Source organism: Anabrus simplex, chromosome 4 (assembly GCF_040414725.1).
Source record: "Anabrus simplex isolate iqAnaSimp1 chromosome 4, ASM4041472v1, whole genome shotgun sequence".
NCBI classification, from domain to species: Eukaryota; Metazoa; Arthropoda; class Insecta; order Orthoptera; family Tettigoniidae; genus Anabrus; species Anabrus simplex.
In genome coordinates this window covers 244,501,379-244,520,234 of record NC_090268.1, presented here as the reverse complement: position 1 = coordinate 244,520,234, position 18,856 = coordinate 244,501,379, and the positions used below count along the sequence as shown (strand labels likewise).

The following is an 18,856-nucleotide window of genomic DNA, read 5'->3' as shown; positions in this document are numbered from 1 at the left end:
AGGGCTTCAGCAATCATAGATCGTATACGATGATGTCGTGAATTCCGTAGGATGTCATTAAATGGACAGGAACCCAAGACGTGACCAAGTGTTTCATTCTCACTGTGGCAACGCCGATAGTGGTTATTGTCTCGGGACCTGCCAGGTAATGCACGAATTGTAACTACATTTGCTGTTAGTTTTATGGCATTTCTCCAGTCGCTACTGGTTAAACCTTCAGGTTTTCTTACCCACTGATTGGCTGGTGTGTACTCCTTATACAGTATAACACCCTTACCCTTTTGTGGTAAGGCACACCAGGCATCGAATTCTTTCTCACGGAGTTCTTGTTTCTGTATGGAGGTCTCTGGTATGGTTAATTTGTATATTGTTGGATCGTTGGAGAACTTGGCATGCATTCATATGTTGTAGATAAGCCTCCCAACCATACTTGAAAAGACAGAGTCCTTTATATTTTTTATCGGGTGGAATTTGTAGATCAAAGATGGGCAGATGTAGGTTGATAGCACATTAAATTTCTGGTGTGGTTGCAGTAGTGGAGTTGATGCTAATGTGTCTAGTTTACTCTTAAATTTTTCCATCATTAATTTAGCATCAAATACAGTAGCATTGTGGTAGTTTACTCCGAGGTAACGGATTGTCCCAGCAGGAGTTACAGATTTAATTTCATTGTAGCCATCTAATGTTAGAGATTTGTAGGTAGGACTTCCTTTTACTATGGAAATGGATTTAGATTTGTTGACATTGATTGTTAGGCCAATTTCTTCAAATCTCTTGATGGCCATTTCAGTGATCTTTCTAGCTGAAGTCTTGTTTTTTGCTATAGTCAATTGTTTTTTGCTATAGTCAATGTATCATCAGCAAAGCCTAGAATGGTTACTACCGGGCGAGTTGGCCGTGCGCGTAGAGATGCGCGGCTGTGAGCTTGCATCCGGGAGATAGTAGGTTCGAATCCCACTATCGGCAGCCCTGAATATGGTTTTCCGTGGTTTCCCATTTTCACACCAGACAAATGCTGGAGCTGTACCTTAATTAAGGCCACGGCCGCTTCCTTCCAACTCCTAGGCCTTTCCTATCCCATCGTCGCCATAAGACCTATCTGTGTCGGTGCGACGTAAAGCCCCTAGCAAAAAAAAAAAAAAAAAAAAAAAGAATGGTTACGTTAGGAAGACACAGCATTATACAATATAATAAACAATAATGGCGACAGTATACTTCCTTGCTTCAGACAAAAAGAGAAAAAGAGAAGCCAAGTGAACATAGATGGAGAACGGTTAGAGAATGTAGAACAGTTTACATATCTGGGTAGCATTATTAATGGGAGTAATGAAATCAACCCTGAAATTAAAAACAGACTAAGTGAAGGTACAACATTTTATCATCAAGTCAGAGAGCTTTTATGGGATGACAAAGTACCCAAGGGAACAAAATTAACATTATATAAACAGTATTTCATACCATTTGTAACATACGGACTAGAAACTCTGGTAACTGATAAGAGACAAGAGAGTAAGATCCAAGCAGTAGAAAGAGATAGAATTCAAATTATTAAAATCAGAGAAGAGCTAAATATAGAATCGTTAGTACAGAATATACAGAAAGCAAGACTGAGATGGTTCGGACATGTAAAAAGAATGGGGAAGGAACGGGTAGCAAGAAGGGAATTGGAAAGAGAAGTGAAGGGCAAGAGACCCGTTGGAATACAGAGAAGAAGGTGGATGGATCAGATTTGGAAGGATGTTAGGGAATCTGGATTGGATGTGGCAGAAGTAATGGAGCAGGAAAAGTGGAAGGACAGAAAGGAGTGGAGGAGGCTTGTTAACCACACCCGGGTGACTGAAGTGGGACATTGATGATGACGAAGACAGTCATTTTAAATTTTAGCACAGTGAATTCATCCTCATTTGTTAATTGTAACATACTGCACATTTTAGACTAAGAAGTCCACAACCTCGCAATAATCACGTATTGTTTTAATTGCTTCATGTCTCATTTGTTTACATTCTTTTCTTCATTAAGTTTTAACACATTTTTAGCATCAATTGTTTAAAAATACCTTAACCTTTTTTCACTGATCATGGCTCAAATGAGTTGAAACATGTATGACTATTATTATTCCATCTAATGATGGAGATGTGTATGTATTGAATAGGAGGACATATTAAATTTCCTTTGTAAAGTGAAAACCGTAAATACTGAATGATTCTAATATCTTGTAATGGTCCTTCAAAAGCAAACAGTTATGAAGTGAGTTTTATTATTGTTGATGGTAAATGTTTATTCCACGCAATTTCTTATTGTTTATATGGTACTGAAGATGGACATATTGAAATATGCTCAATTATTGTTGTTGACAGTGTTACCAAAAAGTGGTTTGCATATCAGAATTTTATTGTTGGTGATGAGTTCTACAGACAAAATATCAGTAAGGTGACTGATTATAAATGTGTAATGCTTGTTAATGGACAGAAAGATGGACATGCTGAACTTCACAGTGTGGTTGAGTTGTTTTCCGAGCACCTCTTCAGAGTTCACAGGGAAAATAGTGATGTAATAATGGATTACAACTTTTATGATAATTTGGATCCACCTTATTCAATACATAAAAACTGTTGTTTAGATGAAATTACAACATATATTTCAATCAGAACTAGTTTCGATGCCCTTTTTGCGTCATCAACAGCTGATATAGGTTCTTGGAAAAATTGGCAATCACATAAGTTTATCTACATCAAACTGAACACAATTTAAAACCATATTAACAACCTAAAGTTGTGTTACAATTATACTGTTTCAAAGTTCATATTTTCTACAAGTCCGAGACTTGCAAGTCTTAAACCTTAAATTGATGAAAACATATGTAAACCGGTTTGCTCACTAATAAACTAACGTGGATTTAAAAGAACAACAACTTAAAAATAAAATTGTCTTGAAGAAACATTAGCTTAATTTAACACTCTTCTTAAAATGTGACGTAGAATCGTATTAAAATAATTCAATAAAATCTTCAGAGTCGCTTCAACGGAGCAATCCTAGTGAGGTGGAAACGAGCAATCGGTCCTTAAAGATGTTAACAAGTACAGTGTTCCCAGTTCGATGCGGACTTGAAATAATAGGAATCTAATAAACTATCTCTTAACTGAAGAGGCAAAATATAAAATTACGTCTTATAACGTAAACGTTTTGACGTGACTCACCTCAAAAGATCGCTGTCCATGCGAAGCACAATGAAGCCTAGCGAGCAGTGTTGTGTTAGTAATCAAGTGTCCAAGGTTGGTCTGGGCCGAAGGGGGGAAATAGGGGAAAGCGGGAGGAGCAACTGAGGAGCGGCAACCTGTTGGAGCTCCAGAGGGCGTGGTTGTACAAAGCAACTAGTAAAGCTATTACGCATAATAAGAAACACCGTCCTATTGACCGGGATATGTACATTTTTAAATCACTCAATAAGGAAATCAAGAAGAATATTTGATTTTTCAGAAATTTCATTTAAATTAAGGTTTGGATTAAAATACTGATCCAGGTGTATATAGCAACTCTCCGTAACATCCAGCAAACTTCCTTTTCCTAAGTTCTCCAAGATCTCAATGTCCTGTTCTGTAGATGTGAATTTATGCTTTAGATCATGTACATGCTGGCCTACTGCGGAAAATCTGTTATATTTTATTGCATTGGTATGTTCCGTGTATCTAATTTTAAAACTTCGTCCTGTTTGACCTAGATATGTGCACCCACAGTCGTTACATTTAAATCTATACACACCCGATTTGGTATATGGGTTCGATCTATTAACTGAGGCTGAATTGTGCAATACAACTGTATTATTATTATTATCAGTACAAAATGAAACCTTGACATTATGTTTCTTGAAAACATCAGTAAACTTATATATATCCTTATTATAAGTAAATATTGTGAACGCCTTCTGATTAGGTTTGTCTTTGGCCAAAGTGGTTTGTAAACGGTACCTGAACTTGTTGATGATACGTTCAATAAAGCATTCACTAAAACCATTAACCTTAGCTATTGAACGGATTATATTGAGTTCTTTATTCAAATTAGCTTTTGTCATGGGGATCCTAAATACCCGTTCTACTAAACTATTGTATGTAGAGTTTTTTTGACTCTGTGGGTGTTCTGAGTCTTGTCTAATAGTGACTGCCATTTGTGTAGGCTTTCTAAAAATACTATAAGCAAAAGATGAATCCGATCTGTTGATTTTTAAGTCAAGGAAATTAATTGATTCATTACTTTCTGTGTATAGACAAAGATAATAATAATAATAATAATAATAATAATAATAATAATAATAATAATAATAATAATAATAATAATAATAATAATAATAATAATAAATCATTACTTTCTGACTCCAAAGTAAATTTAATCTGTGGGTCAATGTTATTAAATACATCTAGAGTAGTCGTTGCGTCCCTAACACGTTCGTCTAAAATTACTAATGTATCGTCCACAAATCTAGACCAAAACAGAATGTTGTCAAATTCTTTGTTGTTCTCCGTCATGTATGTTTCCAAGGAATCCAGATAAATCTCCGCCAAGATTCCCGAGGCCGGAGATCCCATTGCCAACCCATCCTGTTTATAAATGACCTTGTCAAAGACGAAGTAGTTATTATTTACAAGTAACTTAACCAATTTCATAAAATCTTGCATTTCAAGTTCACTTAGCTGACTGTAGGATCTTAGATTCTTAAAAACAATAGGAAGCAACTTATTGATTCTAATACTCGGAAACATGTTGACGATATCAGATGAATGTAAGGTATGGTGAGCTTGTAATTTAAAATTGCTTAATTTATTAACCAGTTCTATGGAGTTCTTTATGGATTTGTTTGCTGTAAATCAATAGTGTTGTTTAAGGAATTTCTGAATGAACTTAGCTAATTTGTATAGAGGACTGGGTCTGTAATTTATTATGGGCCGAATGAGAACCCCGGCCTTGTGAATCTTGGGGAGTGCTTGCACTTTTGGAAGGCCCGGGTTCATATTTACTAGTTTTTGCTTCTCCTGTTCGGTAAAGAGGAAGGAAGTATTCTTTAATGTTTGTTTTAATTGGCGTTGTGGAGTTTGCATTGGGTCTTTCTTGATCAATAAAAAGTTTTCATTATCGAAAAATTGTTTAGTCGTATGAATGTAATCATCCTTATGCATGATCACTGTCACATTACCCCTTATCTGTCTTAGTGATAATGAGCTCCTCATCTTTTACCTTCTTTTTAAGTTCTATAATACACTTTTTATCAATACTGATTTCCTTGGAACTGTAAACGGCATTATCTTTATTATTAGTAACTAAACTATTGTGCAACTTTCTTTTTAAATCTAATCTTCCTCCTGCACCTCATGTGGTAATTTACCAATCGCAACCTCCGATTCCACCACAAGTTTTGTGGTCTTTTTGGCTAGATTGAAATTAGGCCAGTTGTGTTTTGGGCCTTTAGAAAGAATTTGTATTTCTTTCTCATTCAAAATGGTCTTGGAAAGGTTGATAACTGGTGTATGAAAACTCCTGATTAAATCTTTATTAGGAGACTGTTTAGCTTCTAAGACTGGTTTGCTTGAAAACGATTCTTTCTTTAGCATTTCTAGTTTTTTATCCAATACTTTCTGTTTAGCAGGAAGAAAGTTACCTAATTTATTCTGAACCGAGTCTTGAAAAATGTTCCATTGCGCTTTAGTAAGCAAGGCAGCAGCCATGAGGTGAGTCTCATATAACTGCTGATTCAAAAAAGTTTTTTTCTTATAAGGAAATTTTAACTCATTTTTAAGATAAAATCTTTTACATTTTTGTTGTACGTTACGTTGGTGCGAAAGTACCTGATTCGTTCTAAATACCCTCTTTAAAAAATTTGGGCTCAGATTAAATTCAGTACATTTTTTTGATAAACTTTATATCCTTGCCTATCTTTCCTACCTTGATTCTTAAGCCCAAATACCGATGGGCCACTATCTTTGCCTGGTGGGCTTCTTCAGTTAAATTAAGTTGACTTACCACCAAATTATCCTTACACTTTCAGAATAGTATGGTTCATTATTGACTTTCAACATTATACCCTAAAAATTTATTCGTACAAACAATGAAATTTATTAATTTAACAAATAATGGATTACGGTTCTGGTCATGTGATTTATGACTTATTATTTACTGGGGATTTGGACAATGCACATTATAATATTTTGAAAAAATAACTATTTCTTCAGTAGCCGACAGGGAACACCAACTCAACAATACAGTTGTTACTTCTCAAGTTCAGAGGCCATTTTAACAGGTTGTCGTGAGTTAACTGCCAAGACTGTAAGCATAATCACAAAATTGACAGTCAGAAATTTAAGATTGCTTCGAGGTGTACTGTTTCAGATGTTATTCCAAATGTAGGGTCTTTTTCTGTAGGTGATCTTCAAGAGGTTTGTCAATATTGCTCTGCGCTGTATTTTAAACCTGAGAAGAATATAGCAGGATGCTTCACTCTCTGTTGAAAAAGAAAACCTACAAACTGTTTTCCAGTCTTTGACCAGGTCAGGGATGTATTGAATGAACCATATATAGGATATTATTACAATGGGGTTGCCACTCCCAAAGTGATTTAGTAATGACTGATAAAATGCTATAAAATAATAATGGAGAGTGTTGCTGGAATGAACAATGATAGGGAAAACCGGAGTACCCAGAGAAAAGTTGTCCCGCCTCCACTTTGTCTAGCACAAATCTCACATGGAGTTACATGGATTTGAGTCACAGTATCCAGCAGTGAGAGGCCGACACGCTGCCGTCTGAGCCACGGAGGCTCTTCACTCTCTGTTATGATGGAAAAATGAAACTTCCACCTATTTCAGTGCTTGACAAATTGGAACAGTTGTTCACTGGTAGTGACGGAAAGTCCAAAACTTTAGACAGAATACTTGGCAGTACAATAATGCAGTGTCATTTGTTTTGTTTAGTGAAAAAGTTGTCTTACCACCAAATTATCCTTACAATTTCAGAATACTATGGTTCATTATTGACTTTCAACATTATACCCTAAAAATGGGCAAAGTGCTTCATATGGTCAGTTACATATTCTTGGCTTTGCCTAAGCTAATGAAGTAAGAGTATCCCATGACGCTAACCTACATTGCTCAGAAGGACAGTGTTATGTGTGGTGTGAGAGTTGCAGGGGTGTTGGGGACAGCACAAACACCCAGCCCCCTGGCCATTGGAATTAACCAATGAAGGTTAAAATCCCCGACCCGGCTGGGAATCGAACCCGGGACCCTCTGAACCGAAGGCCAGTACACTGACCATTCAGCCAACGAGTCGGACAAGGCAGGGATGAAATGGCTTCATAGAGTAGTAAGATTAGCATGGAGTATTGGTAAGGTACCTGCAGATTGGACAAAAGCAGTAATTGCACCTATCTACAGTATAAGCAAGGGAACAGGAAGGATTGCAACAACTATCGAGGTATGAGGTATCTCATTGATTAGTTTACCAGGCAAAGTATTCACTGACATCTTGGAAGGGAGGGTGCGATCAGTCATTGAGAGGAAGTTGGATGAAAACCAGTGTGGTTTCAGACCACAGAGAGGCTGTCAGGATCAGATTTTCAGTATGCGCCAGGTAATTGAAAAATGCCACGAGAGGAATAGGCAGTTGTGTTTATGTTTCGTAGATGTAGAGAAAGCATATGGCAGGGTACCGAGGGAAAAGATGTTCGCTATACTGGGGGACTACGGAATTAAAGGTAGATTATTAAAATCAATCAAAGGCATTTATGTTGACAATTGGGCCTCGGTGAGAATTGATGGTAGAATGAGTTCTTGGTTTAGGGTACTTACAGGGGTTAGACAAGGCTGCAATCTTTCACCTTTGCTGTTCGTAGTTTACATGGATCATCTGCTGAAAGATATAAAATGGCTCTGCGGGGACATTCGAGCACTATGTGATCCATGGTTTGCTGTTCTTCACCGCAGTCGCAATGAGGAGAGGACTTCCATCCCCACTTGTACAGTATTGTTCCGCATCTTCCTTGGCCAGCCCTTATCCTATTCAGTACACACCACTGTCGTCGAGGTGAATGAAAGCCTGCAGGCTGCTCCCAAGGAGTTTTAATTAAGTAATGATGTGTCAGGAAGTTTTAGCTCTGCCACTGATTGTTCCAGGCATCTATTATTTTGAAGTTATTGTCTTGCAGGTTGATTGCTGTTCGCCACGATGATTGTCTGGACTTTAATCGCTGTGGTAATGATACTGGACAATTTGAATGTATTGGTAGCAGTGGGTTGCTGTCAATTTTCTTCCATGTGTTCATCAATGACTGAGATCTTCTTAGGGGTGGGGGCGGAATGTTACTTAGAACCGATAGCCAGTGCGTGTTAGTAGATCCTGTGATGAGGCGCATTGCTTGATTGAGCTGTATGTCAATTATTTTGGTGTGAGCGCTGTTTAACCATGTAGAACAGCAGTATTCTGCAACTGAGTATGAAAAAGCCAGAGCTGTGGATGTAAGGACTGATGCATTGGCACCCCAGGTGGTCCCTGTTAACTTCTGTAATATGTTGTTCCGGGTTTTAATTTAAGCTGCTTCATTCTTGTATGTCAGTGATCTGTCCAGGGTCACCCCTAGGTATTTAGGGTTACTGCAGTATTGGAGAATCTCATCTCTGAAACTGACTGTAGGATTGTAATTTGCATGTTTGTTCCGCAGATGGAAAGTTGATACAATTGTCTTTTGAGGATTCGGTCGAAGAGAATTATGTTTGAAGTATTCATCCAATATCTTCAGATCTGCTGTTAATGTTGCTTCAGCTTCGGGGAAGTTTTGGTCCTGGGCTATCAAGACAATATCATCAGCGTAAATAAATTCCTTGGACTTGGTATTTGGAAGATCGTATGTGTACAAATTAAAAAGGAGTGGAGCCAGCACAGAGCCCTGTGGGAGCCCCTCATTTATTTTGTGCACTCTACTTGTAGAGTTTTCTGAAAACACTTGGAAATACCTATTGCTTAGCGTATTGCCTATTAGAGTGGTTAGTTTCCAGCAAGGGATGACACTAATGAATTTGAGCAGCAGTTTGTCATGCCAAACGGTGTCATAAGCAGCAGTTAGATCTAAGAGGACACCAGTGCTTATCAGCTTCTTCTCAAAGCCATTTTCGATTTGAGTTGCTATTGCTAGCACCTGTTACTCACATCCTCTTCCTGGTCTAAATCCAGCTTGTTCTATAGAAACAACCTTGTTGATGGCTGGGGAGATTCTATTGTGGATCAGTCTCTCTAGCAGCTTGAATGTGACCCTAAGGAGTGCAATAGGGCGATAGTTTTCGTTTCTACAATGTTTAAAAGAAGGTGTTCAACCATCTGACAGTAGCTGGACCACAGTGTAACAGAAATTCCGGGTAAATGCCATCAACACCTGCTGCCTTTCCAGGTTTCATGCACTTCATAGCTTCTATAGTCTCTTCTAGTTTAAATGGTGCAGAGAACTCAGATGATCATGGAGCTGACCTTTTCCTTTTATTCAATTGATGTCTGACTTCTCTTATATATTTTTCCTTTCTTGACTTGGAGGTAGTGATCATGTGGTTGGCCATATCATCTAAGTTTATATTACATTTTTGCCTCATAGTATTTTTTGCTGTATCCAGTTTCCGGATTAAGGACCAGGCCCTGGAGTGAGTATGATCCAAGGATTCTACAGTTTGTAGCCATTTATTTCGTCTGTTTTCATTTAGTGATTGTAGGAGGACAGGGTCACCATTGTCTTCATATTCCTTGAGAAGCTTTTCACTGTCTTCATTCCAGCCAGGGATGTACTCTTTGCGGTAACCTCTTGGTATGCATCGTTTTGCTGCACCTTTTAGTATACCAATAAATCTGCCGTAGTTGTAAGTGGGTTTCATCCATCTTATATTGGAGTCAGTCTGCTTTGAAAATTCTGTCCAATTTGCATTAATTTACATCAATAAAATGTCCAAAGCATTACCTTCAAAACAAAAAAAGTCCATCCAATTTACATAAATTGAACAGAAGTTATTAGGAATAATTTACTGCAAGGTAAAATGTGCACATTAGGCCTTGGCGGTATAGGGCTTGGACACCGCATATGCGGCTGGCAGGCAAAGGGTTAAATATCATAGAACTTTTCACCTATCTTATATTAATTCCTCTTGCTTAATACTGTATCTCTTTAATTGTCAACATGGATTTAATGAAAAACTTTCTTCTCTTTAATCACGAGTGACCACAGTGGTATTGCCAAATGCAGTTTCTCTTTGTATTCAAATAATCCTGTGCCGTAAGCAGTTTACAATGAATGGACAACTGTGAGTATTTTGAGAAATGAGTAATGGAATGTGCAATTTATGGGAATTATTTACTTGAATGTTCGTGAAGGAACATACTTTATATGCTTTTGTGCCTATCTTTTCTGTTCATTGTTTGTGTTTATAATATATATATACAGTACATACCTTAAATGGAAATGTCAACTAATCAGTCTATTTATCTTCTCAGTGTATGTGCTTTAATTTCAAAATTAGAAGAGGCAAATCAGAACCTGTACTCTTTCTACTTCTCATGCATTTGACTTTGTGATGTGTGTTCTAATTACAGACCGATTATATGTCAACCCTCGAGAAAGACTTCGATTACAGAGATGAACACTTTGACTTTATGCAGCAGTGGATACGACGATTTTGTTTGCAGTATGGAGCAGCTTTATTTTACACATCAGCGAAGGAGGACAAGAACTGTGATCTTTTATATAAGTACCTTACTCATCGAATATATGGTTTTCCTTTTCGGACACCGGCTCTTGTTGTGGAGAAGGATGCTGTACTCATGTATGTAATTTCCTCTTTTTTTTTGTAGTTTGTATTTTTTGAACAATGGAGACTGCGAAAGATTTATGGGATTAGAGTAGAGAAGGTATACATACATACGTATGTACATTATCACAATATTAACAATTGTGTAAAACTACAAGCTTCCATCCTTCCTTTTCTTAAAAAAAAGCCCATCTTTTTCGTAATTTTTTGTTGCTTCTGGTTTTTATATCATTAAGACAGTCCATTTATACATTTGTAGTATTGATGAATCACTTGCCCACTTCATTTACAACCTGATCTAAAACATACGGTACTTGCATGATACACCATCTGAAGTAATCATATCCCCACTGATTGCAAGTGTTAGGAGGCAAAGTGAATTAGGGAATTGAAATTAGGATTTTTCTTTCAGTTCAACATAAATTTTTCCTTGTAGGGATTAAATTTTCATATATTTTCACACATTGTGCACACAGCATGCTCTCTTATTTACAAGAAAATATAGGTACCTAGGAGTGGTAGAAATGAACTAAAACTCCAGCAGTTTAATGGTCATGTGACATTGCCATGATTGTAATAGATAAGAGTTGACACTATGGACATACATACTGCTGGTCCCATATATGTTGTATATTGGGGACAGATCAGGGGACTTGCTGGCAATGAGACTACCTCAGTATGATACAGAGGACAGTTCATAGACATTTTGCCGGATGTAGATGAACACATGAGGAATTAAGATGTCACGGGCATATTGTTCTGCTGCTAGAGTCCTCTGGATCACGCTCAGAGGTGATCTGAAATCCTGTCCTCTGGTTCCCCTCACTGTGATGTGAGGACTAATGCTGGTGTGTGACTCTACAACATTGGCAGGATGTGTCTGCTTCTGTTAGTGCTGCCATACATGCACATGCCAAGGTTGCACAAAACCGAGAATTATTTTTGGTTTTTGAACATAATGCTTCATTACTCGTTATGAGTCTATCCTCCTGGTTACTGAATCACTTCAAATACAGCTTTTCTGCTCTGGCATTAATGACAACCTATCTATGATGTTAGTGAACCCATAAGTTCAGTTGGTACCAGTCTTCGAAATATTGCCCAGTTTTGGACATCATTTAGTGCATAAGCTTGCTATTGAAATGTATGTAAATAATTAAAGTTGCAATGATCTCTGATCTCTAGAGCAGCTGCAGGAGTGCATTAGTGGTGGTATACTAATGATAGTGATTGTGTTATCAAGCCTGTGCAAAACGTTGGCATCAGCCTGTGCTGTGATAGAATATCACTGGACAAAGACAGTGACTTTTAGACTGAATTACCATTAGTAGTACTTGATGGAGTTTGATAGGAGCCATATTCTGGAGCACTATGAGACTGAATAGTTTCATGCAATTGCCCAGTATGTTGGGCATTCAGATGTCACTCTGACCTAATGTTAGAACACACAGCATAATGTTCCAGTCAACCGTGACGGACCCTTCCAAGGATGTTTCACTGTGTTGTGTGCCAATCATTGCTCAACACTGTGATGTCTGTACTTGTCATCCGGACACAATTACAGGACTGTATCATTCTGCACTGACCTCGACGACTAACATCATCCAGGCTATGTGTTCACCATCCTGTACATAGGCTGCTCTTGACAGTAGAGCGAAGATAACTTTGTTAGAGGTGATGCCATAATCAGTAGGTTTTTGGTGGAGAGGACACACATTGCCAGTATTGTGAAGAGACATTCTAGCATTACTCCTGGCATTGTGGTGTGGGAAGTCATAGGATATAACTTCAGGTTACTTTTGATAGTGATGCAGGGGACCCTGATGGCACAGAGGTACATCAGTAGCATCTTGCTTTCTGATGTTACCTCTCATGAGACAGTTCCTTGCTACTATCTTTCGACCAGACAGTGCTCATCCACACATGGTGTATGATGTCTCTGTGAACTGCCTCCATCTTATGGGAAGTACTCTCTGTAGTCGGCAAGGTGCCCTGATGTGTCTTCTATAAAACATAACATGTGGGAGTACCTCAGATGTCAGTTCTGATCCAGTAACAGTCAACAGGATATAAGAAGTCAGTTGCAACAACCATGGTTTATCTTGCCTCGGGAGAATATACAACAGCTGTATAACTCCCTTCTGAAGCAATTTGGTGCATCTATCCAGGCCTGAGGTAGTGCTTCATGCTATTGATACGTGACCAGCTGTATGCCTGTTCTGCTAAGTTTGTCGTCCATTCGATTTGATATTGTTATCATTGAAACAGTCACATGACGTTTCAAAACTTTCAAGTTCATTTCATTTCCACACTTCCTCAATGTTTAAATTGTTTTATAAATAAATGTTATACTGAAATTAATAAGCAACATTTAACAAAAAACAGAAAACATCAATATTGTATAATGGAGAGCATCATAAGAATCTATAGAGTTATTACAACAGGTTAGGATATTATGACATAAGTTTTGATCACTTTAGCTCAAGCAAATGTTACAAATGACTACTGTATTTTACTGCATAATCGTTGCACTTTTTTTTACCAAATTTTTGAAAAAATAGTAGTGTGACAGTTATGCAAAGAATTTTTTAATACCAGTATTTGTATTATCGTACTCAAAAAATTAAAACTAAATTGTGTTTGATACAGGTTTAAGGTGCACATAATACTCTCACATATACATGAAAATAATTAAAATAGTCCAAATCAAAATTCCTAATTTATTTGCAACAGTGTGGCGAACATTTCTTCAATGTGAAAATAAAAATTAACTTATTAAGTTGTCATTGATGTAAGCATTAAAATTAAAATAGTACGCTTCCAAAAAATTATTGCATTGCTGTGAAATACATACTCATCAGTAAACAGTTTACATCTTCCCTCTAGCTGGTTTCAGTGTCTGATGCGCCATCCTCGGCACTGCTCGTACCAGTATCATATTGTAACAATACAAACAAATATATTTGGAAATAAAAAGTATTACTGATCTCTTCGCAACCAAGCTCGATAGCTGCAGTCACTTAATTGCGGCCAGTATTCGGGAGATAGTGGGTTCGAACCCCACTGTCGGCAGCCCTGACGATGGTTTTTCGTGGTTTCCTATTTTCTCACCAGGCAAATGGAGGGGCTGTACCTTAAATAAGGCCATGGCCGCTTCCTTCCCACTCTTAGCCCTTTCCTGTCTCATCATCGCCAGAAGACTTATCTGTGTCCGTACAACGTAAAACAACTTGTAAAAAAAAAATATCTTCCCAACCATGTACAATAACATCAACTCCTACCCAAGATAGCATGGTAAATATTGAAGTTCCACAACAAATACTGGGGCAATAAAATACACACTGCATCACAGGTTTAAGAAATTCAACTGGAACTCACCCTGCTAAATCCCAGAAGATGGTGAACATAATTTTCCCAAAAGATTACACTCTTTGCTTTCTTCATTGTTGGCAAATACTGATAGTGCAAGTGATAAATATCATTATTGATCCGTATTGAAGATACTATATGTAGGATGCTAAATAGTTTGTCACCTATTCAGTACATTAGAATTTTTAAACATTTAGGACCGGGCGAGTTGGCCGTGCGCGTAGAGGCGCGCGGCTGTGAGCTTGCATCCGGGAGATAGTAGGTTCGAATCCCACTATCGGCAGTCCTGAAGATGGTTTTCCGTGGTTTCCCATTTTCACACCAGGCAAATGCTGGGGCTGTATCTTAATTAAGGCCACGGCCGCTTCCTTCCAACTCCTAGGCCTTTCCTATCCCATCGTCGCCATAAGACCTATCTGTGTCCGTGCGACGTAAAGCCCCTAGCAAAAAAAAAAAAAAAAATTAGGAATTTATCTTTATTTCCATATGAGACATGTTTTTCCCTTCATTGAAGGCATCATCAGTCATAGTACTACCTCAAGGCATAAATCAGGTACTAGGTTTGTAATTAAATTGTAAATATAAGATATAATATTGACATATTACAGAGGGGGATAGTCAATGAGAGAAACAATGTTCATTGATGATACAGATACCAATATATCAGCCGTTGGCTGTAAATTACCAGTTGTGAAGGATAACAGCATCAGAATGTTAGGGTATGTCCTACAAAGGATAACTTAACATATTAACAATGGGGCAGTGCAGTGACTGCACCAATATGTAAGACCACAGGGTATTTGACAGTGTCCAGCAGCAGTGGTCCATATGAAGTATTGACGTTACACTATCAGAAATGTTGGTAAATGTTACTAAAATTTCAATGAGAAACAATGTTCATTGAGAAAACATGTTCATTAATATACGGAGTAAAACGGGGTTATAGCAACTTATTTACAGATAGAGTTGTCGGCACCAGTGCGTAAAATTACAGGGTATTTTAGCAGCGTCCAGCAGTGGTGGTCTGAAGAATCATTGACGCTACTCTATTGGAAAATTTTAGGAAATTATAAAGCTTAAATATATATTTACATGGAAGCAGTTTGGGGAGAAAGGATACAAAGTGTCTGGCACCAGTGTTCATAACAATAACTACTGCCGTTGGTTGACGATCACTGTTTGACAGGGCAACTACACAGTATTATTGATGTTTACTCTATTGAAAAGTTGGGAAAACTATTTAGCATCCTACAAATACTGATGGTACCAATGTCATACTCTGCCATTTTGTTTTTATTTCATGATGGAACCAGCTTTCATTATCTGTCCCAGTATTCAGTAAAAAATTACTTCATTTTGATATGTCTGCTGACTTGAACGATCGTTTTTGTAACCTTAGGTTGCAAACTTCCATACACAAACACAAATTCAAAGAAAGATAATAATAATAATAATAATAATAATAATAATAATAATAATAATAATAATAATAATAATAATAATAATTAAAGCAGACTAAAAATGTTTAGATGCAATCAAAGATATCAAAAACAAATGCACGTTTTCACAAGAAAACAACAAAGAGTAATGATCAGGTTAAGCAACATGACAGCTAAGGAAAGGATAGTGGAAAGCGGTGGGACCATATCCAGGTTGTGGAAGGTATTGGCAGTGCTGAAGAAGCAAAATCAATGGTGATTCAAATTCAGTATACAGTTTACTTAATAATTTAGATGGAAATAACATGCAAATTTGATCGAACAAAATTACACTTTTAAAACTCAAAATGGTTATAAAAATAACAACGAAAAATTACCCAGAATGTTCAAATTCAGGGACGCTACTTTACATAACTTTAGGAAGGAACATCTCACAGAATGTTCAAGTTTCATGGTGCAATATTTAAGTCACATTATACTGTCAGAAAGAATAAAACTTAAGTAACATTATACTGTCAGAAAGAATATACACAGAAGGGAAAACACGAAATTTAAAATCATTATCTTAGTGCAGAGCTCATTCAGGAGGCAGCCTCCTCAGAAACACTTCTGAGAAAAGGTACCCGTTCTAAATGGGAATACGCTAAAATGAAGCAGATCTAGGAGACAGCCCCAAGGGGTAAAATTATGATTTAGATTTACTACCGAAAGGAGTTGAACATTTTACATTTAGCACAATATAAGAAAACAAAAGGAAATGGAACTGTCTCTTAACAAACATGATGTGACTCGCCGGAAAGGCCGTGTTTGTAGTTACCTTGAAATTTAGTGTAATAAACCTTCAAATTTTTACATGCACGGTGCCAAGCAGCACGGATCATTTCTGGATTAGCGACATCAGGCAGTTATCTTTCCTTTATACGCATCGCGAATTCACACCAGAATAAAATCCTGTATCTTTTTAAATCCCCTTACCCAAATGTTTCATCCACCAAACCAAACATCAGGTCTACCTACACTATATCTGTTAACGCCCCTCTAGTAACGACACAGGCACTTAAAGATCAACATAACCCCTCCCTTCCTCTACACCCCACCCCTCCTTTACCGCACAAGTATAACACCAGGAGTAGAAATGTTAGTCAGGCAGGAGATGCTGGAACAGTCAGTTCTACTTAGCACTACCTTGCCAAGTAAGAAATCTCTCACCGGGCGAGTTGGCCGTGCGCGTAGAGGCGCGCGGCTGTGAGCTTGCATCCGGGAGATAGTAGGTTCGAATCCCACTATCGGCAGCCCTGAAAATGGTTTTCCGTGGTTTCCCATTTTCACACCAGGCAAATGCTGGGGCTGTACCTTAATTAACGCCATGGCCGCTTCCTTCTAACTCCTAGGCCTTTCCTATCCCATCGTCGCCATAAGACCTATCTGTGTCGGTGCGACGTAAAGCCCCTAGCAAAAAAAAAAAAAGAAATCTCTCAATTGACATATCAACTACTGAAGTTTCTTATCATTACGCATGCTTCAAAATACTAATTTTAACTTCTCTTTTAATTAATTACAGACAATATCCCTCCCAAAGGCTATTAATCAATTCTACAAGTAAGAATATTCACACATGACTGTTCGTAACGTCAGGACACAATTCAACAATTATGCACCAGCCTGAACTTGGATTTACAACACCGCTTTACGCGACAAAAAACATACGATCATTTTTCAAATGTTACAGCATTTTAATCACAACAGTCAACTTACCTAAATTATTCTCGATCTCTAGCTGTTGTTTGTAACTGTTGGACGTTGTTTATGTATCAAGTTCAGATACAGAATTCTTGGGATTATTATACCCAAAGAAGATTACAATCTTTATCACGACTGTTACTGGCCCAAGACCTGCAAAGTCATGGTCTTCGTTAAAAAAAAATTCTTTTAGTTTTCATTTACATTCTTTTAAATTTATTTCCCGTGAGTTCAGACACTATATAGTCTCAATACTCTTAGTTTGTAATAAGCATTTTTCTATATTATAATTGTAGCTTGTTAACTTAAGATGTTTTTTAAAGTGTAACATATTATCAGTGTATTCCTTTTATATTTATTCTCAATACTCTTAGTTTGTATTGGGCATTTTTCTATATTATAATTGTAGCTTGTTAACTTAAGATGTTTTTAAAGTGTAACATATTTTCAGTGTATCCCTTGTATGATTGGTTAATGATTCTGACTTTTGACCTTAAGGTTACCTACGGGCCGATGATGCCCTTAACAAGGGGCGAAACATGTTGCTAAAAAGTGTACATAGTATTATGTAAATTTCACCCACGTAGCACGTGGTTTGTATTGAATAGGTAGTACAATAGAATAAGTTATTTTGTGATAATTTGCTTACAATTTGACGTTGACAAACTTATATGATTGTCAGTTTTTCTACAAACTTCTATCAGCTGATGATGATGCAGAAGGGCGTCGAAACTAGTACTGTTTGAAATGTATGTTGTAATTAAATCTACGCAACAGTTTTTAGTATTGAATAAGGTGGACCCAAATTATATTAAAAGTTGTAATCTTGGTTCAATACGGACAAACAATGAAGTTTATTAATTTAACTAGAAATAGCCACACGAAATTATTATATTATACCACACATCTGCCATAGCTGAAATAAATACACACATAATTCCTTCACTACACCTAGAAGAAATGTTTTGGATAAAGTCTAGCACTATTCCACAAAAAAAATCACCACCATCACCATCGTGGAAATAAATAAATAATTTATTTGAATTTAGTTCACGTACCTAAGTAATATGTTTTAAGCCGTGATTATTAACACAATGTTGTTCATGAATTCGGATGTTTGAAGATCCCATACACATATCATATTCCCCAGATACTACCAATTTTACCTCAACCATGATAGAGGAAAATAGGAAAGAGTACTACAGTATGCAATGCTCTAAGAGAAACAAAATTACTATCTACGTTTTAATAGGTTGAAAGAAAATATAATTTGTACAGGTACTTAAATTAACTGATGACAAGGCTCGAACTGCCGTCTGTTGTCCTTACGGCTCTGGAAGCTCCATTCTAGGTGATGGGAAAGCGCCCACCATTTAGAAGTTCATGTTGGCTGCGTCATGTGGGCAGGCCCAATTAATGTTTAACCTCCACACAAGGGGACTATCGATTCTGTTAAGTGCAGTTATCAACAAGTTCTCACACTGA

At 37.3% G+C, this 18,856-nt stretch overlaps 1 protein-coding gene across 3 annotated transcripts in view; it reads left to right on the top strand.

The window, feature by feature from the left end:
* The window catches only part of Dlic (dynein light intermediate chain), a 316,288-nt gene that overhangs the window by 201,945 nt on the left and 95,487 nt on the right, over positions 1-18,856 (top strand). For all 3 annotated transcript variants that reach the window (XR_010859834.2, XM_067145474.2, XM_067145473.2), the window contains exon 6: positions 10,609-10,838. Coding sequence is in view for 2 of the 3 variants with exons in the window: in XM_067145474.2 (XP_067001575.1) it covers positions 10,609-10,838 (230 nt within the window). In the remaining variant the exon portion in view is untranslated. The remainder of the gene's footprint in view (positions 1-10,608; positions 10,839-18,856) is intronic.